The sequence below is a fragment of the Sarcophilus harrisii genome, chromosome 4 (genome assembly GCF_902635505.1).
Source record: "Sarcophilus harrisii chromosome 4, mSarHar1.11, whole genome shotgun sequence".
NCBI lineage: Eukaryota > Metazoa > Chordata > Mammalia > Dasyuromorphia > Dasyuridae > Sarcophilus > Sarcophilus harrisii.
Window position 1 is genome coordinate 134,185,695 of NC_045429.1, and position 20,103 is coordinate 134,205,797.

Here is a 20,103-nt window from a genome sequence, read left to right on the forward strand (position 1 = left end):
ATGCAGGATGAGAGGCTTATATGTGTCCAAATGTACTGTAAAAGATGGCCTTGCTACTTATTCACTGAATGGAAATCATATAAAGGGCAATAAATTCAATTCTAGACTTTTACAGGGTGGTAAGGTCATGGAAGCATTTCCTTCTACAAGTCCAGTTTTTCTTACGTTATAACTTAATCCTTTCAATATCGACCAATTATAAAACTTGAAACATGTCAGTATTTGCCACAAATCATGTCTATATATTAAATCATACCGACACATAAAAACAATTTAAATAAGTATCAATTGATTAGTTTGAGTTTTCCCAGGTTTTCTTTGCCTTTTACAATGCAGCTCTCAAAGTAGAAAAATACTCGTTGCCCCAATTTCTTATTTTGAGATGAACTAGAATACAGTTTAATTTTGAGTAATGTGCCATAATTAGCACACCTGCCTTGAAATGTAAATTGTATTTTTGTAAAATGGATAGCACGGTCTTTCTTTACTGTGGATTCTCTAAGTGCTTTCTACTGAAATGCTTATTCGTGACTTCTTACCAGAATTCTCAATGAATCACAGCAAACATCCTTAAGATTCCTAGGGTAATGGTACTCCAGGGAAACTGTTTTTCCTCTTCCCAGAAGAAAAAGACCACCACCATTATATAAAGGTATGTTAAATCAAAGCACAGTCTCCCTTATACTATCGACACAAGTAATCTAGTATGTAAAGTGCATGCATAAAAAAGGACAGTAAAAATTTTGTGACTGCAAAAAAGTGCCATATGCATTCAGTGACTGGGTTTCAAGTACTAGCCTCTGGCTTTACCATTGAAATTTAAGAGCTAGAATGATTTCATAAAGAAAGTGTGGGTCAAGGTCCTAAAGTAGCTATTCCATTCTGGATTTAATATATTCAAAAAGACCATAAAGAATATAAGACATGAGTAAAACTGAAGCTAAACATTCATTCCTTTCCAACTCCCTTGATTCCTCCTCAAGGCTACAATAGCATTCCCTAAAGATGGTGAAACATGCTTAGAAATATACAGACCATTCTTTTCTTTTACATGGACAATAATACAACATACCATATTCTGCAAAAAAAAAAAAAAATTCCTTCTTTTTGAAAACAGAAAGAATCTGTCTTTGTGTGTATATCCCTCTCATCTATTTTTATATGTGGCAAATATAAAGTAAAGCTAATGTATTGCTTACAAAGAAGCCTGGATAGCCCAGGAGAAAAATTTCTCTCTCACTGGATCAGCAAGCACTGGAAAAAGCCTCTCTTCTTTTCCACACTAACATACTCTATGTATCAGCACATTTATTTTCCCCTTGGGGTAAGAGGTTTCATCCCCATGTTTAATCAAGTGGTTTACCTTCTTACTGAAGTTCATTTGTTGTCAAGTACCTTTTCTATTTTTTCTTTTATTGAAGGGGGTAAGACATTAAACTACTTGGAAATATTCTGGCGACCACCATCATCCTTTACAAGAGGTACTTGACAACCTTAAGATGAAAATCATTATGCATTTCCCAGAGATACATGTCCTATTGACAGACTTTTCTCATATTTCAAAGTACACTATAAGTACCAGTAGGCAAAGCTAGTGGTCATGACTCTAGAAAGTCTACTAAGCCACAAGTCTCCTCAATGAGACACCATAGAGATAACAATAGAATTGAGTTTTTCTAACAGAGGGTGACTTAAGTCATTCAACATTTTAAGTCATGTTTAGATTTGAAAAGTGCTTTGGTTAAGTATTGAGATTCAGCTGTATTGAAAGGCATGAGTAAGTGGGTCCACACCAGATGGTTCAGCTATAGAGGAATACAAGTATAGTACTGCTTATTTACTATCTATAAGCTCCCTCAATCAAAGTGTGCTCTACTTGGTATATAAGGTGATTTCTAGAGGACCAAGTGCTGAACCACAGGAAAGAACTACATTTTGTAGAATTTAGATAGAGCTTAATTTAAGATGATAGCTTATATTCAGACAAGGCTTCAATTAATGAACACTATAAAACGAAATAAAAATAAACAGAAACCAATCAATATAAGTGCTATACAAGGTTGTATTTAACAAGGTTCAAAGGACTTGCAATTTTGTCTTGACTATTAACAATTATGTTTTTCCCCCCAAATGATAAGAATACCTCCTTTATAGGTAAAAAAAATCTCTACTGCTTACCATCCTTCTCCCCCCTGGCATTATAAGTGAAGAAATAGTTGTCACATTTGTACTCACACTGACTCTATTTAAATAATTACTTGCTCACTGAAGCCTATAACAATTTGTCACTACACAAGAGGCTTTTTTTGGGGGGGCCCTGTATACTATCTAAAGCACATTTTTTAAAACTGCCATACTGTTTTAACCAAGCAAAGAAATTGTTGAAGTGTCAGTCACCTAAGCCACTATCTAGGAAAATCCTACTTCTGGTCCTAGTCGTCATCTGGATATGCTTTCCTCTCTTTAAATGTGCCCTTTGAAACAGAAACTGCTTTTCTGTTACCACTAGCAGCTCATCTCCATGTGCCTTTGGCAAAAAAGACTGATGGACTGATCTCTGCCATTCTGGGATGGGAAGAATTAATCTCTGTCCCCCATTAAAAGAATTTATGTACATTTAAAAAAACCCTAACATTTGCAATGCATGTTCCAGGTTTCTTTTTGTCCTTTCTGTTCTCTCTCAGAAATTTCAACACACTCCATATCCAAGAATGTATACAGAGATACACAGGAAATGTTAAACACATAATACTCTTGATACATCTTATAATTACTCTGCTTTCCATCAGGTAGCCTTTGAATTAATAAAACTGGAACAAAATTTCACCAATGGGCAGGCAAAAAAATTTGACAAATGTTTAAATTATTAAAAATCCAATATTTCAAGATGCACAAAGCAATAAAAAGTGTATGACTATCCCATACAAAAGACTGGGAGGATAAATGGCCTTGCATTGAACAGATTTCCTCTGTATGAAATAACAAATGGCTGAATTATCTGAACAGGAGAAGAAAAAAAAAACACCCCTCTCTGTGAATCTTCCTTTAAACTGGTTATTCCTTAGGAATACATAAATCTTCTTAGGCAGGGCACTGTGCCATCTGTTTGTTGTGGGTTATTTTTACAGCTCTGGGGGCCAAAGAAAAAAGGGGGAAAATGACTACTGCTAATAGCGCATCAGAATTTATAGTGCAGTTTCAATGCTCAGAAGTAATTTTATTTCAGCAAGCCAGACAAAACATATAACGACAAAATCCAACTACAACATTACCTGGGACAGCACTAGTAGGGAGAAAAGTAAACCCTTTTCCTAATGGGCCACTGCTCAATAGCTTTTCACTTTCCATCTCAAATATAAAAGTATGTTTCTGGGAGAAAGAAATGGCCTCCTGTTTAACATTAAGAGAGGTCTATTTATCTTAAAACAAAACAAAACAAAACAAAAAACCCAAACCAACCTAAAATCTAACACTTTTTTTGACCAGTAAGTTTCATTCTTTCATTCCTAGTAAGAGAAAACATTTAAAGAAGTTCAGTAATACTACCTTTAAATTAGATGAGCTCCTTGAAAACAAGAGCGCAAAACATTAGGTGGGATATCATGTTGGGAGCTCACTGTCCATTCTCTCTCCCTTAATGTGAGGGTTACAGTAAAGGCCCAGGAGGCAAAAGGTGTGGAAAAACCTGAATTTCAAGAATTCTCAATCTTTAATTCCACCATGTTTTTCTTTGACCTATTATAAAACATGGTGCAGTTAACAAAAGGTTAAGTTACAATCTGTCACCTCAAAGGAGAGTAATCCCATCCAAAAATGTGATCTTTCAAAGTGCAAAATATAGTTAATAATATCACTTGAAATGCAGTGAGTTTTCATATCTAGAATAGAAATGTTCTTCATCCAAATGTAGTATAAGTATGGAATGGTTGAAGTGAGTGGTTCTTAAACTTCAGCTATCTTAAGATTCTGTAACATTTTTGCTAAACAATTTAGAAACTCTAATGAAAGGAATTTATCTTTTTATATTAACAAGATATGACCCTGAGAAAATTCAGCAATTACAAATTCAAATGAGTTGGAACTGAGAATTGTAAAAAATTGTATAATTTTTAAAAGAGTTCATATAATCTTTTCAACAGAGATAGCACACAGGGTTGTATTTACTGAAGATCCTGCTTTTTTGCCTATTTCTAAACATTTGCATTTTTCCAAATATTAAATTTGTTTTCATCCTTGTTTGACCCTTCAATGACTCTTTAGAAACCTAATTTTGCTGGGACGCTGATACATTGTTGGTGGAATTGTGAATACATCCAGCCATTCTGGAGAGCAATTTGGAACTATGCTCAAAAAGTTATCAAACTGTGCATAACCTTTGATCCAGCAGTGTTATTACAGGGCTTACATCTAAAAGAGATTTTAAAGAAGGGAAAGGGACCTGTATGTGCCAAAATGTTTGTGGCAGGTCTCTTTGTAGTGGCCAGAAACTGGAAACTGAGTGGATGCCCATCAATTGGAGAATGGCTGAATAAATTGTGGTATATGAATATTATGGAATATTACTGTTCTGTAAGAAATGACCAACAGGATGATTTCAGAAAAGCCTGGAGAGACTTACACGAACTGATGCTGAGTGAAATGAGCAGGGTCAGGAGATGATTATATACTTCAACAACAATACTATATGATGACCAGTTCTGATGGACCTGGCCATCCTCAGCAATGAAATGAAGCAAATCAGTTTCAATAGAGCAGTAATGAACTGAACCAGCTACACCCATGAAAGAACTCTGGGCGATGACTATGAACCACTACATAGAATTCCCAATCCCTCTATTTTTGTCCACCTGCATTTTTGATTTCCTTCACAGGCTAATTGTACACTATTTCTTTTTTTTTTTCCAGAATGACAGAAAGATTTTTCTTTATTTTTTTTTTTTTTATTTTTATTTAATAGCCTTTTATTTACAGGATATATACATGGGTAACTTTACAGCATTAACAATTGCCAAACCTCTTGTTCCAATTTTTCACCTCTTACCCCCCCACCCCCTCCCCTAAATGGCAGGATGACCAGTAGATGTTAAATATATTAAAATATAACTTAGATACACAATAAGTATACATGACCAAAACATTATTTTGCTGTTAATTGTACACTATTTCAAAGTCCAACTCTTTTTATACAGCAAATTAACTGTTTGGATATATATGTGTATCTCTCTCTCTCTCTCTCTATATATATATATGTAGTATTTAACTTATACTTTAACATATTTAACATGTATTGGGGGAAGGGGTGGGGAGAAGGAGGGAAAAAGTTGGAACAAAAGTATTTGCAACTGTCAATGCTGAAAAATTACCTATGCATATTTCTTGTAAAAAAAAAAGCTATTAAAAAAAAACAAAACAAAACTTAATTTTGAAATGTATTTCTCTTACATGACATATGGCATAAGCATGGGTTTTATTATGGAATTTACCATAAGTTTCTGCAACAATTTTAAGTTTGTCAAAGAAAAAGAGTGCTTAAAAGGCATATCTACTTAGTTCCTGATGACAACAATATACTTTACCAATAAAAACAAAATGAATAAGTAATTTCTGAAACATTAGCTAAATTTTGGACCTGCTAGTCTTGAAAAGATAAAAAGGTTCTATTTGCCTCCCAGATGTAGGTTCATTGTTCAGATTTCCAAAAAGCAGAAATGCAGAATTTTCTTCAAGTTACCAAAAGACCCAATTTCTTTTGTGTGCATTTTTTTTTAAATACATGTTGGTGAAACCTAGAAAGGTGAATTTTATGCATGGGTGTGTTTATGTATGTGTGTTTTTTGTGTATTTTGTGTATGTGTATGTTTATGTATGTGTGTTTGTTTAAATTTGGCAGTTTCCTAAAAAGAAGTACTGCCTTCAGAAATCATATAGTATTGTACACTATTACCTGTTGAACTATTCACCATGTTGGGGGTCATGCTGTAGGGAGGAGCTTGAGGATTCATCAGGCTGGAACTGTTGTTCATGGGCTGGGTATAAGGAGAGCTGGAACCCATAAGTCCACTTTGATTCATGCCAGGAAAACTGCCTTGCCTATGAAAGAGAAAGCACAGATACATGAATGTCGATAACACATGCCTTATAAGATACAATAGAAAAGTTTAACAAAGTTTGACAGGAAAATTTACCCATGGCAGAAACAAGAGCAGTGATTTTTACCTCTACATTCTTATAGAAACAATGAAGAAAGGGTGGCGAGGAAATTTTCAGGTAACTAAGCAGGTTTATAAAGTATTTAATAATTTTAGCTAAGACTTCTTCATACAAGCGACATAAATAAATACCTAAGTTTTAAGAAAGAGACAGAAGACCTGTTTACATCCAGGTAGCAAAATATGCTAGCTATATAACAGGGTAAATCATTTAATGTCTACACATCTCAGTTTCCTTATCTATAAAATGGAGATACTAGGACTTGTATTAATATCTACCTTACAAGGTTTTTGAGGATAATACTTATTAAATCTTTAAGTGGCAGTTATTAAGTGTTTCAGGATGTTCAAAATTAGGAAGAATGGACAGGAGAAAAATGAGGGAAGGGGAGATGCAAAATCAGTAGAAAAATGTCAAAAGCAAAATAAGTTATATTAAAAACCCAGACAAACTCATCTCATCCTCTATTGCAGTTACTAAATAGCCTCTTGAAACCCTGTTCCCCCTCAGAGAAGAAAAGGGCTGTTATTTTGAGGAATTAATTTATTTGATCTTCTTTCTGTCATGCAGTTATTTGCCATAATGTTTCCAGATTTTCAGATGTAATATACAAGGACTTTTTTTTTCCAAGATAACTTTTTTCTTTAAAAAAAAAAAGTAATTATATGATTTAGCTTCAACATTTAAAAATTATATAGTAAAATCATTTGATTTTCAGCAATTTTGAGAAGAATTATGAGTGGTGTAGTTTAGGAGATGATTTCTTCTACTTTTTTTTTGGTCCACTCAATAAATTTCTCCTAAAGAGCAGTCCAATGGTATTGTGAAAAGGTGTTCCCATCATCTAAAACCTTAATTCTGTCTCAGCTCTCCCCTAAAAAAGTTTTGTCCTTTGCTCTGCTGAAGAGAAGCTTCTCTTCCCTGTGTAAAAAGGCAAAGGGTATTCTTTGATATGAAGGAGACACCATCATAGAGTGTCATTTCTCTGACTGTTTCTAATGAGACGTGGGGAGGAAAGGAATTTAAATTGCAGAGTGGTACAACTCTCACAGGAAAAATTACAAAGCAAAAAGAAAGATGATGGTCACGTGGCAACAACTTTTAAAGATTCTAGTTGTGATAGTTAAGCTTTTCTTATGTAAATATCATATCTTTTAAAAAATTTTCCAAATTTTGGATAGTACTGTTTTATCTCGTAAAAAGAAGTAATGTGACAAGTCTTCAGAAATTAAAGCACAAAAAAAGAAAGATAAGACAGCTATAGGTATCTCTTCCTATATAAGCAAACAATGAAAAAAAAAATGCTATCAATAGCCATTAGATAAACTAGGTTTTAAAAATCTGTGTCTGTATTCCAAAGCCTTAATTTTATTTTAGTTGAAGCATTTACATTTCTAGATTATAATAAAAATTAAAATGATGTAGATCATTTATTGCAAAAAAACCTCCAACAACAACAACAAAAAACCAATGACAATGAATGAGATTTTGTAAAATTGAGGGTTTCACTCTGTATTTTTAAATGTGTAACTTTTGCAAATCTTTTAAACTTATTTTCTTTTGCCAAAAAGTCTTTTTACCAAAGAATGATGATGTTGAAGGTGGGGAGTGGGTAAAAGGATGGTTAGGGAGGGGGTTGGGAAGAAATGAGTCAATCCTTACTTCTTTCCCTTTCAATTCCATTGATAAGCTTCTTTGATTAAAGACTGCCTGACTATGACAAACTGTGCTGAATCAGTGGAATAATACAAACTATAGTCCATTAGGAACTGAGCTGAGATCACCACACTCATTTTGATTAACCTCCAGGTCACTAAACACTTATAAATATGTTTCACAGCAGCTGCTAAACACTTCTATACACTTAAGGTCAGAGCATCATCATGTTGGTTTTTGGAGTTAACTGAAAAATATTTGTTCTGCTTCTTTGATATTTTTACCCCAAAATGTATGATATACTGTTTAAGCAGCTGTCATAAAATAAAACAAATGGTATGCTTTAGGATTTATCTTCTGTTTTTTCTTAGGGAAATGAATGGTGTACATGCAGTCCTCAATTTAGGAATGGGGTGTGTTCCAAAAGTTCATTTGTAAATTAGTTGTTGGAACTTGGGACACATTTCTCCTACAAAGATAATGCTATAAATAAGAGCCATGTTCTTTGGCTAGCCTGTAAAATGCTTTTTAATCCATAAAGTAATTGAGTTATGTTAGTTAATAGTAGCCCCAAGCATTGAGCTTTCCATGGAAGGGGCTGGATTCTAGGAGACTATAATCTCAGCAGCTCTGGAAGTGGAACAGGGTGAGGAAAAGTACCAGAACAGAAGTGAAGAATAATAAGGTATATTCCCTCATTTAAAATGGAGGACATTTAACCACTTGTATAACCTTGGATAAGTCACTTTAACTTTTGTAAGGCTCAGTTTTCTTATTTAGAAAATGCATGCCAATTATAGTGAATGCAGATAAGTACTGAACAATAAATACTAAAGATCAATATACTGAGAGTCAAAAGACTTATATTTATATTCCAGTTCCCATAGTTAAAAATAAATGTCCTTGAAAGCAAGTGCCTTAACTCTTTTAAACCTTAGTTTTCTCATCTATAAAAAGAGAATATAACCTATCTTCTATAGTTATTGTGAGGATCAAACTATATAAACCATATATAAAAATATATAATTATATAATATAAATGTATAATATATTTATTAGTAAAATATATATTTACAGATATTTCATATGTATGTTTGGATACATATACTACATTTATATTTATAAATATATAATTATATGTATAATACATCTATAAATATCTATCTTTAATCTATCTAAAATACAGTGTTTAATTACTGGTAATCTAGATGGTAAGCCACTAGTCAGGATGAAATTTCTGCCAAGTATATAAATAGGAAAGATGATCTCCTAGTGTTTGCCAGAACAATTTCCAAGTTACTATACTTTGCTGTTCCTATTTCCAGAGGACAGGCTTGGTAGGGGCCACTTGTAATTGGAAAGATTGCAATTTGTCTTGTCTCCCTCAGTGGAGTGTGATAAGTAGTTTCCTTCTGTTGAAGTTCCCTAAAGGTGGAAAGTACGGTGTATCTAGCAAAAAGGTACTTCAATCACTAGCACTATAGAGAAAGGATGCTGCCTTCAGGATCATTTATTTAGCATGCTAAATAAAACAGGCAAGATCTGGTGCTCCTCTGTATGTTATCTGGGTGAACATTGCATATAGACTTGTTCACTGCAAAAAGGAATTTATCCTCTTTTTTTCATTTTATTCCATATTTAATAAATCTCACCACATGACTGAACTTTGGTTTATACTTCTTTATTTGATCATCTCCCAAAGTTGAACAGTCTACTCCCAAGGATCAACTCTTACTGCCTCTTTTCTGTTTAAAATGCCACAGTACATTACAAGCCAGACTTGTCTGCATTTTGCTTTGTTATTGAAGCATTTCATTTGGATTTGCAACTTAATAAAAGATAGAAGAAGAGAGGGGGGAAAAAAGTCTTAATCATCCTGAAACAAGGGAAGAAATTTATGTCAACATGTGAATGGACAGTCCCCTCCCCCCCCACTCCCTCTCCCTCTCTCTTTCCCCCCTTTCTTTTTTTTTTGTCTTTCTTCTGACACTTATTCTCCTCTAAATAATGATATTAAAGATGTTTTACACTTATTAGATCCAGTTTTCTCATTGTAGCATTTAACATAATTTGATCTTTTTAAGGAAATATATACCAGGATAAAAGAAGAATTTTTAAAATCATTAAACAAGATTAAAAAATGGATAGTCTTTATGGTGTGTACTAGTTGTGGACTACAGTTAGTAGTTGATACTAACAGAAATAGGTGTCATTCCTTTTAGTGACCCTCATGTGAGTCATCCCCTAGAAATGGGAGACAATACTAGAATAATGGCAGGAAAAAGTAGTTTGGGAGGATCCAGAGAACTGAACTCTTTGTTTCATAGGAGAATTGTCAAGAAAACATTTTAAAGCACTAAATAAAGGTAAATTTGTATTCTACTTTAAGCTTCTTCACTGACTTCATTAGTTTGGACTATTGACTTCCTCACTATAATCTTTGTTTTCCTCATCTAAAAAATGATCCATGTATGTGTATGTGTGTGTGTGTGTGTGTGTGTGTGTGTGTGTATGTGTGTGTGTGTTTGGACTTTTCAAGAGTAGGATATGAGGGACATGATGCTAGGCAGGCAATGGGAAGTGAAAGCAAAAATATTGAATAGATCCTTGTCAACTTTTTTCTTTTTAAAGGAAGGATGTTTGACCTTCGGTTTGGATGATTTCGTAGGTACACAGGAGGAAATGATTCTTCTTGGAAAAGTATATGTTTCTAAACCCCATAATTCCTAAGGTCAATTATAAATCAAAATGAAGAAAAGAGCCAATGGACTACTATCACTAAATATGTATGCATAAATATAGCTTTTGAAGAGTTTGCTAAAAATGATTGGTGAATGTGAAGAAGCAAGAGGGGGCACACAATGGAAAACAAAAAAGCACAACCATACATTGTATAAACTGTTTCAGAAATTGAGAGCAAATTATTTCATGGAAGGAAACATGACTTTGTGAATAACTGAGTATTTCAGAGCCTTTACGGTTATTGCTACAATGGATGATTTATTTGATTCAAGATGAAAGTTTCTTATTCATTCTAACTTCAGACAGCTGCTAACTTGACTTTATTAAGTATTAGCTAGGTTACAGATGTGATTATCATCTGTAGGGTAGACCAAAATTTCTTTCTAATATATAGTAACAAATAAAATTCTACAAATGAATACAAGAAAGCCCAGTGGATCACAGCTAATTTTTTCCATTAGGGATCAAAGAATCTGTCTGAGGTAAGACTAGGAAAGGGATGGGGAGAAAGAGGAGCAAACAAATACCTCTATCCCAAACTGAAAAACCTAGCTAATCAACCAAAAAAGTACCTCTCCCCAAACACAACTACGCTCTTTCAAAAGCAGCATATGCTGTAGCTTGACCCTTTGGGTTGTGAACATTGGGTTTTCAATTTCAGTAGTGTTTAGGCCTATATGGTTTTTGTAATAAATTACTGCTGTCCTGATTCTCCAGAACCTTAACCTACAATGACTATGGCAGTGAATGCATGGAAGTATCTCAGGGGGGTAATTGGGGTAAACATTTTAAAAAGAATTTTTGTTGTTGTTATGCTGACACATTGCTAAGGTAGCTACTGATTGCACACTGTGAAAATGACTGTGTTAGGCTGCACTCACAAATCACAGTGTACTGACCAAATTGCCCTATGCTTATCTGTGCCAGGTCTACAGAATGACAATATTTTCTCTCTCTTTTAAATGTCAAAAGCATGATTTGGGGGTTTGTTATTTAAACACACTGACCTGCACAATAGCCAGAAGTACTTTATTTAAATGTGTCTTGAGTTGAGACTAGATGTAAGTGTTTATAATCTGTCACGCTATGACACCAAATGGGTTATTATAATGAGAGTAATTCAGGAGTATGTTTCTGTAAATGCATTTTCCTGACTTCTCTCCTCCTTCTTAGTCTAAACACACACACACATAATTTTTTTTATGGGTTTTCCCTTCACCCACATAGGAGCTACCTAAAACAGCACACATTCATCTGCCAACAAAGGACATGGCACTGATGAGGAAAAGGAATGAACAGCAATTTTTAAATGACCATTTCCTATGGTTCAGAGTGAAGGCAGCAAGGAAAGAGTGATTTTCCACTGACACCGACATTTATTAGGTGAAGATATTACTCTAAAAATCCACAGAATGTATTATAAATATATTTGGAAAAAATTGTATTTAAAGTAAAAGTAAACTAGATAAAACTAAATAAACTAAACTTAAATAAAAAGTCAATTTTTTTCTCACTTTTTAAACGAGGAAGCTGAAGTCTTAAGAGTTGAAAGAATAGGCAATTCCTCTCTCCAACAATGTGGAAGAAGGGCTTCAATGTCAATTGAATTGTCAATTCATTGATTGTAAATATATTGTGGTTCTAAATGAATTCTTACAGCTGGTAGTACAGTGGATAGAGCACTAAGTCTGGGGGTCAGCAAGACTTATCTTCATGATCTGCCCTCAGATACTTACTAACTGAGCAAGACATTTAATTCTGTTTGCCTCAGTTACCTCTTATGTCAAATGAGTTGGAGAAGGAAATAGCAAATCACTCTAGTTAACTATGCCAAAACAAACGAACCACCCAAATGAATGGAAAACAGTAACAATCTCCCAAGGTTGTAGTGAGGATCAAATGAGAAAAGAATTGTAAAGTACTTAGCACAGTACCTGTGCATAGTAAACACTTAATAAATGCTTGTTGATGCTTGATGATAATTCAAATGAGAGATGATAAAGGCCTGAAAGGTGTCAACTATAAAGTGAGAGTTGAGGAAAGGAGGCTGAGAAGGTTTGGCAATTGATTGGATGGTGAGTGGGATGAGGACCACAGGCAGAGAAGCAATGTGATACACTGACAACCACAAACCTTTAGAAATAGGTGGGGGGAAAGATGCTTTTATAACAAAGAAGTTCCATTCTGATGAATTTTTGCATGTTCTCCAAAAATACTGTATTTGAGAATACATCAATCAATAAACAAGCATTTATTAAGTGTCTTGTATATGCTGGGGGATAAAAAGAGAAAGAATGAAACAATCCCTATTCTCAGATAGCTTGCATTCTAATGGGGAGGAGGGGAGAGTCAAGTGCATATACAGGTACATGCAGAATAAATAAGAAGAGAACATATATAAATAAATACAACATAGCAAGGGAGGGCAGGCAGTAACAGCTGGGCAATTGGGAAAGGTTTTTTAGAAGAAAATTGTTCTTGGACTATGTATACTTGAAGGAAGAAAGGGAATCTATGAGACATGAGGCAGTACTGCTGGGCATGGTACCCATGCCCATGGGTACCTGAGTGCAAAGAACAAGAGAACGGAGAGGGCCAAAAAAATGTGAGAAACAGGATACATTTGGCTGGATGGCAGAATGGGAAGGGGAAGTGCAGGCAGTCAAAAGTACAATGAAGTTGGAAAAATAGGCAAATAGAGCTTTTGCTTTCTAGAGACATTAGGAAGTTTAAGAAAACAGTAGATATTAATTAGGAGGCAAACATAATGAGTCTTGTTTTGGAAATATTAAGGTTGAAAGTTTCTGGAATATCCAGTTTGAAAAAAGTAAAGAGACTGGGGCTGAATATATAGAATTATGAACTGGAAAATATAGACATAATAATTAAACCCATGGGAGAAAAAACAGAGAGGAACAGGGGAAAGAAGGGGGGAAAGAAGGTGACAGAGATACACAGAGAAAAACAGAGAGAGAGAGAGGGAAGGAAAATAAGGGAGGAGCTAGGACAGGGTCTGAAAAGTATGCATGCAAATTATATTCACTGGAAAGGAAGTTTTTTTGGGGAAAACATGCCAAATAACCGTTGATTCACATGTAATATTTGTCACAGATCCCAATACATGTATTAAACTCACAATTCATTCTCACTCAAATAAGAGCGTCTATCAACAAAACTGAACAGGCTAACACTGAAACTAAAAGCAATTGATCATCCTTATTTAAATCTAAGTAATCAGTAAATCAAGAACTCAAGATCACCAAACGGTCATGTTTGTTTCAAGTTCTCTTATTCTGGCATTTTCAATGCGCACACACACACACACACACACACAGAGAGAGAGAGAGAGAGAGAGAGAGAGAGAGAGAGAGAGAGAGAGAGAGAGAGAGAGAGAGAGAGAGAACCTTTTATTGTATTACATATTTTAGATCTTCTTGTCAAACTCCAACTAATTTTACACACACATTGGAATGAGGCAGATTTCCAAATGCTTGACTTGGTGAATATTCTTCTACAGAAATACATAGGAGAATTTAATCAATAATTTATTCTAGATAACATGAAATCTAGTGTTGTGAAAGGAGGGGAAAAACACAACAACCACAACTGAATGGCCAACCTTCAGCCAATTTTCTGTGTGACTAATCCATTAGTATGCCCATAATGACCACGAGAATAGCAACCTTGGTGGCAAAATAGCATGTTATTCTTGACATGCAAGTTGCTCTGGCTGGAAATCAAGCCCTGTATGAAAGTGAAGTGGGATTGGCTGCCATTTGGCCAGATACAAGAAGGAAAAAGGAAGAGCTTTTGACTTCAAATTATAAATTAGTATTATATAATGTACATTCTCGCACTTTTTTTTCCTTTTGAACAAGTCTACCTTACCCATAGACATATATTGGAAAGAAATAGCAGTTAGTCAGCAGTTGCTTCTATTTGGCTCCATATTTTTTAATTTGTCCTAGGTGTGACATAGTTCCATAGTTCTCTTATTACTAGTCATATTTTGGGGGTTATATTAGCTGGTTTCTTTGAGAATTAAATGCCAATGTTGTTTTGTTAAAAATTATATAATTTTGAGTTAATACTACCTCAGTTTTAAAATATCACTTAATAGTTTATCACCAATATAAGAAAATGATATTTCATTTATTTCTATTAGGTGGTTAGAAGGCACATGTCTTAATTTGAACTGGTAACAGAACTGCTGTCCATTGCTCTTATCCATGGAATACTTTGTCTAAAACTGAAAAGGATGGAATAGGAAGAGCTCCAGATGTTAAGTGATGATATGTTTTGGTTCTAAAGCAAGGAATTCAATTAAAAACAAACAAAAAAGCAAAAATAAAACCTTCCCTAATAATCTTGAGGTGAATGGATGGATTAGAAATACATATACACATACACAGATACACAGACACAATTCACACTCAAAATGACTGTTCTCTTTCCCTGGTGTGTTTGACTACTTCTAACTTACAGTAATTTGTGTTATCAGCTCAGCTAGGCCCTAAGATCCAAGGAGAGGAAATCTAACTTAAGCCATTGCTAAAATTGATGCCTCTCTTGTCAGTTCTCATCTGCTGTGACTTAAGGGAAAAAAAAAAAAAAAAAGATTGTTTTTTTTTTCCTCATAGCTTTTGTATTTATATCTATAGAATTTTTCTCAATATATTTCATATAACAAATAACATTTATTTTTCAAGAAAAAGACATTTTTCTTCTTTTTAAAAAATTTCTGACTGGCTAACTCTTTTCCTATTCTTCTGTCTCTTTGTGTGTGTCTCTTTCCCTTTCATTCCATCCTTCCTTCCAACAGTGCTCTGTCTTGGTTCTCCTACCTGCCTAATTCATCCTTAATCTTCTTGGTATAAATATTTATCACCCATATCCAAATGTTTATTCAAAATTTTTAGTCTCAAGTCCCAGATCTTGTTTGAGAATTTACTTGAATTCAAGAAAACATTTCCTATTCATAAGACCATGGTAGGAGTTGAGATAAGAAAGTAAAAAAACAAAACAAAACAAAACAAAACAAAAACCTAGGAGAGATAATTTTTGGTTCAGTGGTTATAACAACAAATTAGCTGGAGGTAAAAGAATCAAAGTGGAGTTTGAGAGGACAGCAGGCCAAAAAAAATTTTATGGATAGGGTAGACTGAAGCAGAATTTTACTAGAAGGGGCAGATGGAGTCTATAGGAAGGAAGAAACTGAATATAAACAAGAAAGGAATTATTAATAGCCCTAAAAGAAAGATGAAGTAATGGGGAGGACACAGGTAAAGTAGTTGACATTAGCAAGTAAAATGGTCATCACTTCCTCAGAGACAAGAAAAAAGGATGAATAATAAATACTTGGAAGAGTTTTGTAAATGTGGAGTAGGGAAGATAAAGGAGTTTATGATTTGATGATCTAAACTTTGCTAATAGCCTCTGTAGGGGATAAGAGTAGAATAGAGTGGAGAGGTATAATGAGCTTTAGGAGCAAAGAGAAAACACAGAGGGAGGGGAGTGCAATATAGACATTAGAAGGGAAGAATAAAAGTTTTGACAAACATCAAAAAGTACTCATTCTAGACAACAGAAATTTTTGTGGCCCAATTTGCATGTGGTGTTGTGGATACGACCTCTCCCGATGTCATTTAGAACCATGGGAGTATAACTACAGAAGGAATGTAACAGTGGTGAATTTAAGATTGAGGGTTGGCAGAGTAAAAAAATAAAATAAAATTGGATTCTTGAGATTTAAAAACACCATTGTAATATTCTGTGGCATTTGTTAATGAGATTATCAGGAATCTGAAAAAAAAATACTCCCTTTCTCATTTTTACCTTTTAATGTAGGGCTGATAATTCTGAAATGTTAGTAGGACACAGTTTATGCATTACAAACCCAACATTCATATCATACTCTTTTCTGTGTCTTATGAAAGATTTTATTCTTTAGACTTATCTTCCCCTTCTGCTCCCTCAAAGAAGAATTATTTTTCATGTATGACTGCAACAAGTTATATGGATTTTAAAAAGCCAGATTCATCGTGCCCTACACTTCTTTCATCCAAAAGAAGATATTTTCTTTCATATGCATTCATAAGGTAGGTCCAGACAAGGATTCTTTTCCATGTATAAATTCTAGAGATAGAAGAAACTATGAAAGGCACTTCCTTTAATCCCACTTTTTCACTTAATTCAGGTAACTAACTTCTTTACCAAAAGGACTTTTCTTGAAACTGTTCCCAAAGTATTGATTAATTATATTCACCTTTTCTGTCACAGCTATTTGAAAAACAGAGCCTTAGAGTGTTTTAGAGGGAGAGACACTCCCTTTTCAGAGTGAGAAAAGAAAGCACATAAGCTGGGCTTTGACTTACAGTAATTAAGAGCTGATAACTATTTCTCTCCATTGTGAACTCTGGCTTGTCTCCTGGCCACATGGTTCCACTGTGTTGTTCTGTATACTGGCAGCCATATGAAATTGAACCAGAATTCTGATCTCCAAAAGCACTCCAAAGATTTGGATCTTAAGCATTTTTCCTTTTAGTTGCCAGAAAGCTCACAACAGCAATGTGGGACACAGCAGCATATCAAGGGAGAGAACAGCACCAGACAGCCAAGTGCCGTCTTTTTCTCATAGGCGAGTTTTTCCATGAGCATATCTTGCCCAAGAATTCCAAGCTATTTATTAATTTCCTGCTAATTAAACTTGCAAGTTTTATGAATTGAGGCATTCATGACTACATGCAGTTTTGACAAGGTGCAAATGGCACAATACTTCTGCCTCGTAAAATATAGTTCATAATACTTTCTGGGAAGAAAAACAACTATTGATAAAGCTATAATCAGTTCTGCTGCATTTCCACATAGAAATCTTTTCCTTTTTAAAGTCTTTATTTCAATTGCTTTCTACGTAAAGATTGACATTACTTTAAAAATGGCATTTGTTTAGGGTTTTACTACCCTAAGATACCCTGGCTTAAGGAGTTCACTTACAAAGATGACTGTTGGGAAAGTAACATTTAGAAAGTAAGACTGAATAAATAAGATTATATCTTTATATTTACATACTTCTTTTACCCAAAGGCAGAAGTTCTTAACCTTTTCCTGTGTCTTGGACCCTTTCTCAGAATACTGTTTTTAAATGCATAAAAGACATAAAATTACAAAGGAAATCAAAAGATAGTTAAAATAAAGATGTATATCTTTTCTGATGAAAATGTATTCATTTTCTTTGAGTATAGGGTAGAGGGGGGAAATGGAACCTCAATTAAGAACAGTTGCACTAAGGAGTCATCATTATCTGACAGTCTTTAAGAAGCGAATAATCTGCCTTGAATTGTCAGTTATACATTCTGTCATTCCAGCAATGATGAACCCTACCTCATACAAAGCCATCATCAAAGTCAAATAGAATTTGATGGTTATCCCAAGCACTTAATCCGTCAGTGCCCCAGACAATCTCTGAGAATGTAAGCTCTACTTAGATAAAAGGTGTCCATTTTCTGGGAAGGCTCCAAACTAAAGAAATCATGAATCCAGACCACTTACACTCCTCCTAACTTTGAAAAACAAAACAAAACAAAACAAAACCTCCAAATTTGATTTAAGTACTTACTTACATAGAACGATTTGCTGCAGCATGAATAGATGTCACTTGACATTTAAAAATCATTTTTTTATAACATAGCTTATACACCAAAGAGTGTCTAGTCAGAAACATTATTAGTTTACTAATTAAATTTGTTCAAAATTGTGGTAGTTAGGTAGTACAGAGGATAAAGTACAGGATCCAAAGTCTAAAAGAATTGAGTTCAAATACATCCTCAGCCATTTAACAGCATTCTACCTCAGTTTCCAAATTCCAAAATGGAGATGATAAAAGCGTCTACTTCCCAAAGTCTTCCCAAATGACAGAATAATCATGCTGTGTACTGATACTTTTCAAAAGATACACCAACTATTCCATCTATTCTGAATCATTGTCAGGACTATTAAATTTTAGGAGAGATAAATGTGTGGGGATAAGGCACAGATTACCTTTAGCAGCAAGCCTTCTTGTCTTAGAAGTTGACACCAAAGGCTCATGTCATTGACTTTGGGATGTCAAATGTGAGGGGTTCTCTGGGTTAACCAATAATTTTATTGTCAACAACTATTTTTTTCTTATGGGTTTTATTTTAAACAGAGAATTGAGGGTTCTGCGTGCCAAGTAAGTGCGGGTGAAAAATGGTGTTACTGGAGAGTCCAATAGTAATTTATTCCCTGAAAAATGGCAGGATGGGAAGGCAGAAGAGAGAGCTGGACACACTGATAGGGTCAAACATATTTCCCTCATATTTTTACCAAATAAGATTCATTTGTTATTATAATAAGTAGTATCAAAATTTTCCTTTAGTCTCATTTATATCTTTATCCTGAATTATTATAAGCCATGATGCTCACAACATTCAGGGAATGTGAATTTTGATTAGGTCAGGAAGGACTATTGGGGAATTTCTGGTTAAGAGAGAATAGGTTTTCATTATGTGGAAGGCTTTGCATAGCCAGAATATACAGTGGGGTGGTGGTGGTGAGGGGGTGGCAAGGCATGTAAGGCTGACAGAACTGGGGATTCTAGGTAAAACAGACAAACTTTTGAAATTCTGACTTCAGTCTTGACAAAAGTTCTGAGATGGTTGATGAATGACTTAAAAGAACAGGACCAATTTGGAAGAATATAAATGTCACTTTCACCCAATCAGTCCAGTACAGCTGCTCCAAGTTAAATCTGGTTGCTACCTATTCAATTCCCAGCCTGGAAAGGAAGGAGGGAGGAACATTAAGTGGATACATTCTTTACACTGGCCTCTATTTCTTGTTTTTCCTTTATTATTATTCTATCATTCTGAGATGTTTGTTTTTTTTTAAATTTACAGGACTTTCAGAATGCTGAATCTGCTACCTATGCAGATATTAAAATTTATTTTATTAAATATAGTACTTTTTCATACCATAAGATTCAAATTAATGCTTTAGTATTTCTAATAGGCTGATTGTAATTTATAAGTTCTATATCTTTGTATCCAACAACTTTAAGAGATTTGATTAGATTCAGAATTTTAAACCTAATTTTGTATCTGAATACGAGTAGCAAGAAGGGCCTGGAGAGTCTTTGGGGATTTTGTTCTGTTCATTAGCCTGAATCTCCATGCAGAAACCTGAGAGAATCTTTATACTAGAAAAGCTCTGAAGGTTGGTTCCAATTCTATATTTATTCACAAGCATTCTAGCCACATTCACACCATATTTTACTATTAACCATTAGATAAAGAAAAACTCCCACCCTCAAGTCCAAAACCCTCCTAGACAGAAACCTATTAGTAACAATGTTTAAGGAAAGAAGTTTAAGAGAGAAGTGCTGCCCTTTGGATGCAAACATTGAAGCAATCTGTAGTCCCCTCACAGAGACGGTCTCTCCTGAAGATACTGTGTGTACATTTGTGGGCAGGCACACTT

General features: G+C 34.4%; 1 protein-coding gene across 4 annotated transcripts in view; it reads right to left on the minus strand.

Annotated features, from left to right (window-relative positions):
* ARID1B (AT-rich interaction domain 1B) overlaps positions 1-20,103 on the minus strand; it is a 526,614-nt gene that overhangs the window by 38,674 nt on the left and 467,837 nt on the right. For all 4 annotated transcript variants that reach the window (XM_031937578.1, XM_031937582.1, XM_031937579.1 and 1 more), the window contains one exon: positions 5,945-6,090. In XM_031937578.1, the coding sequence (XP_031793438.1) occupies positions 5,945-6,090 (146 nt within the window). The remainder of the gene's footprint in view (positions 1-5,944; positions 6,091-20,103) is intronic.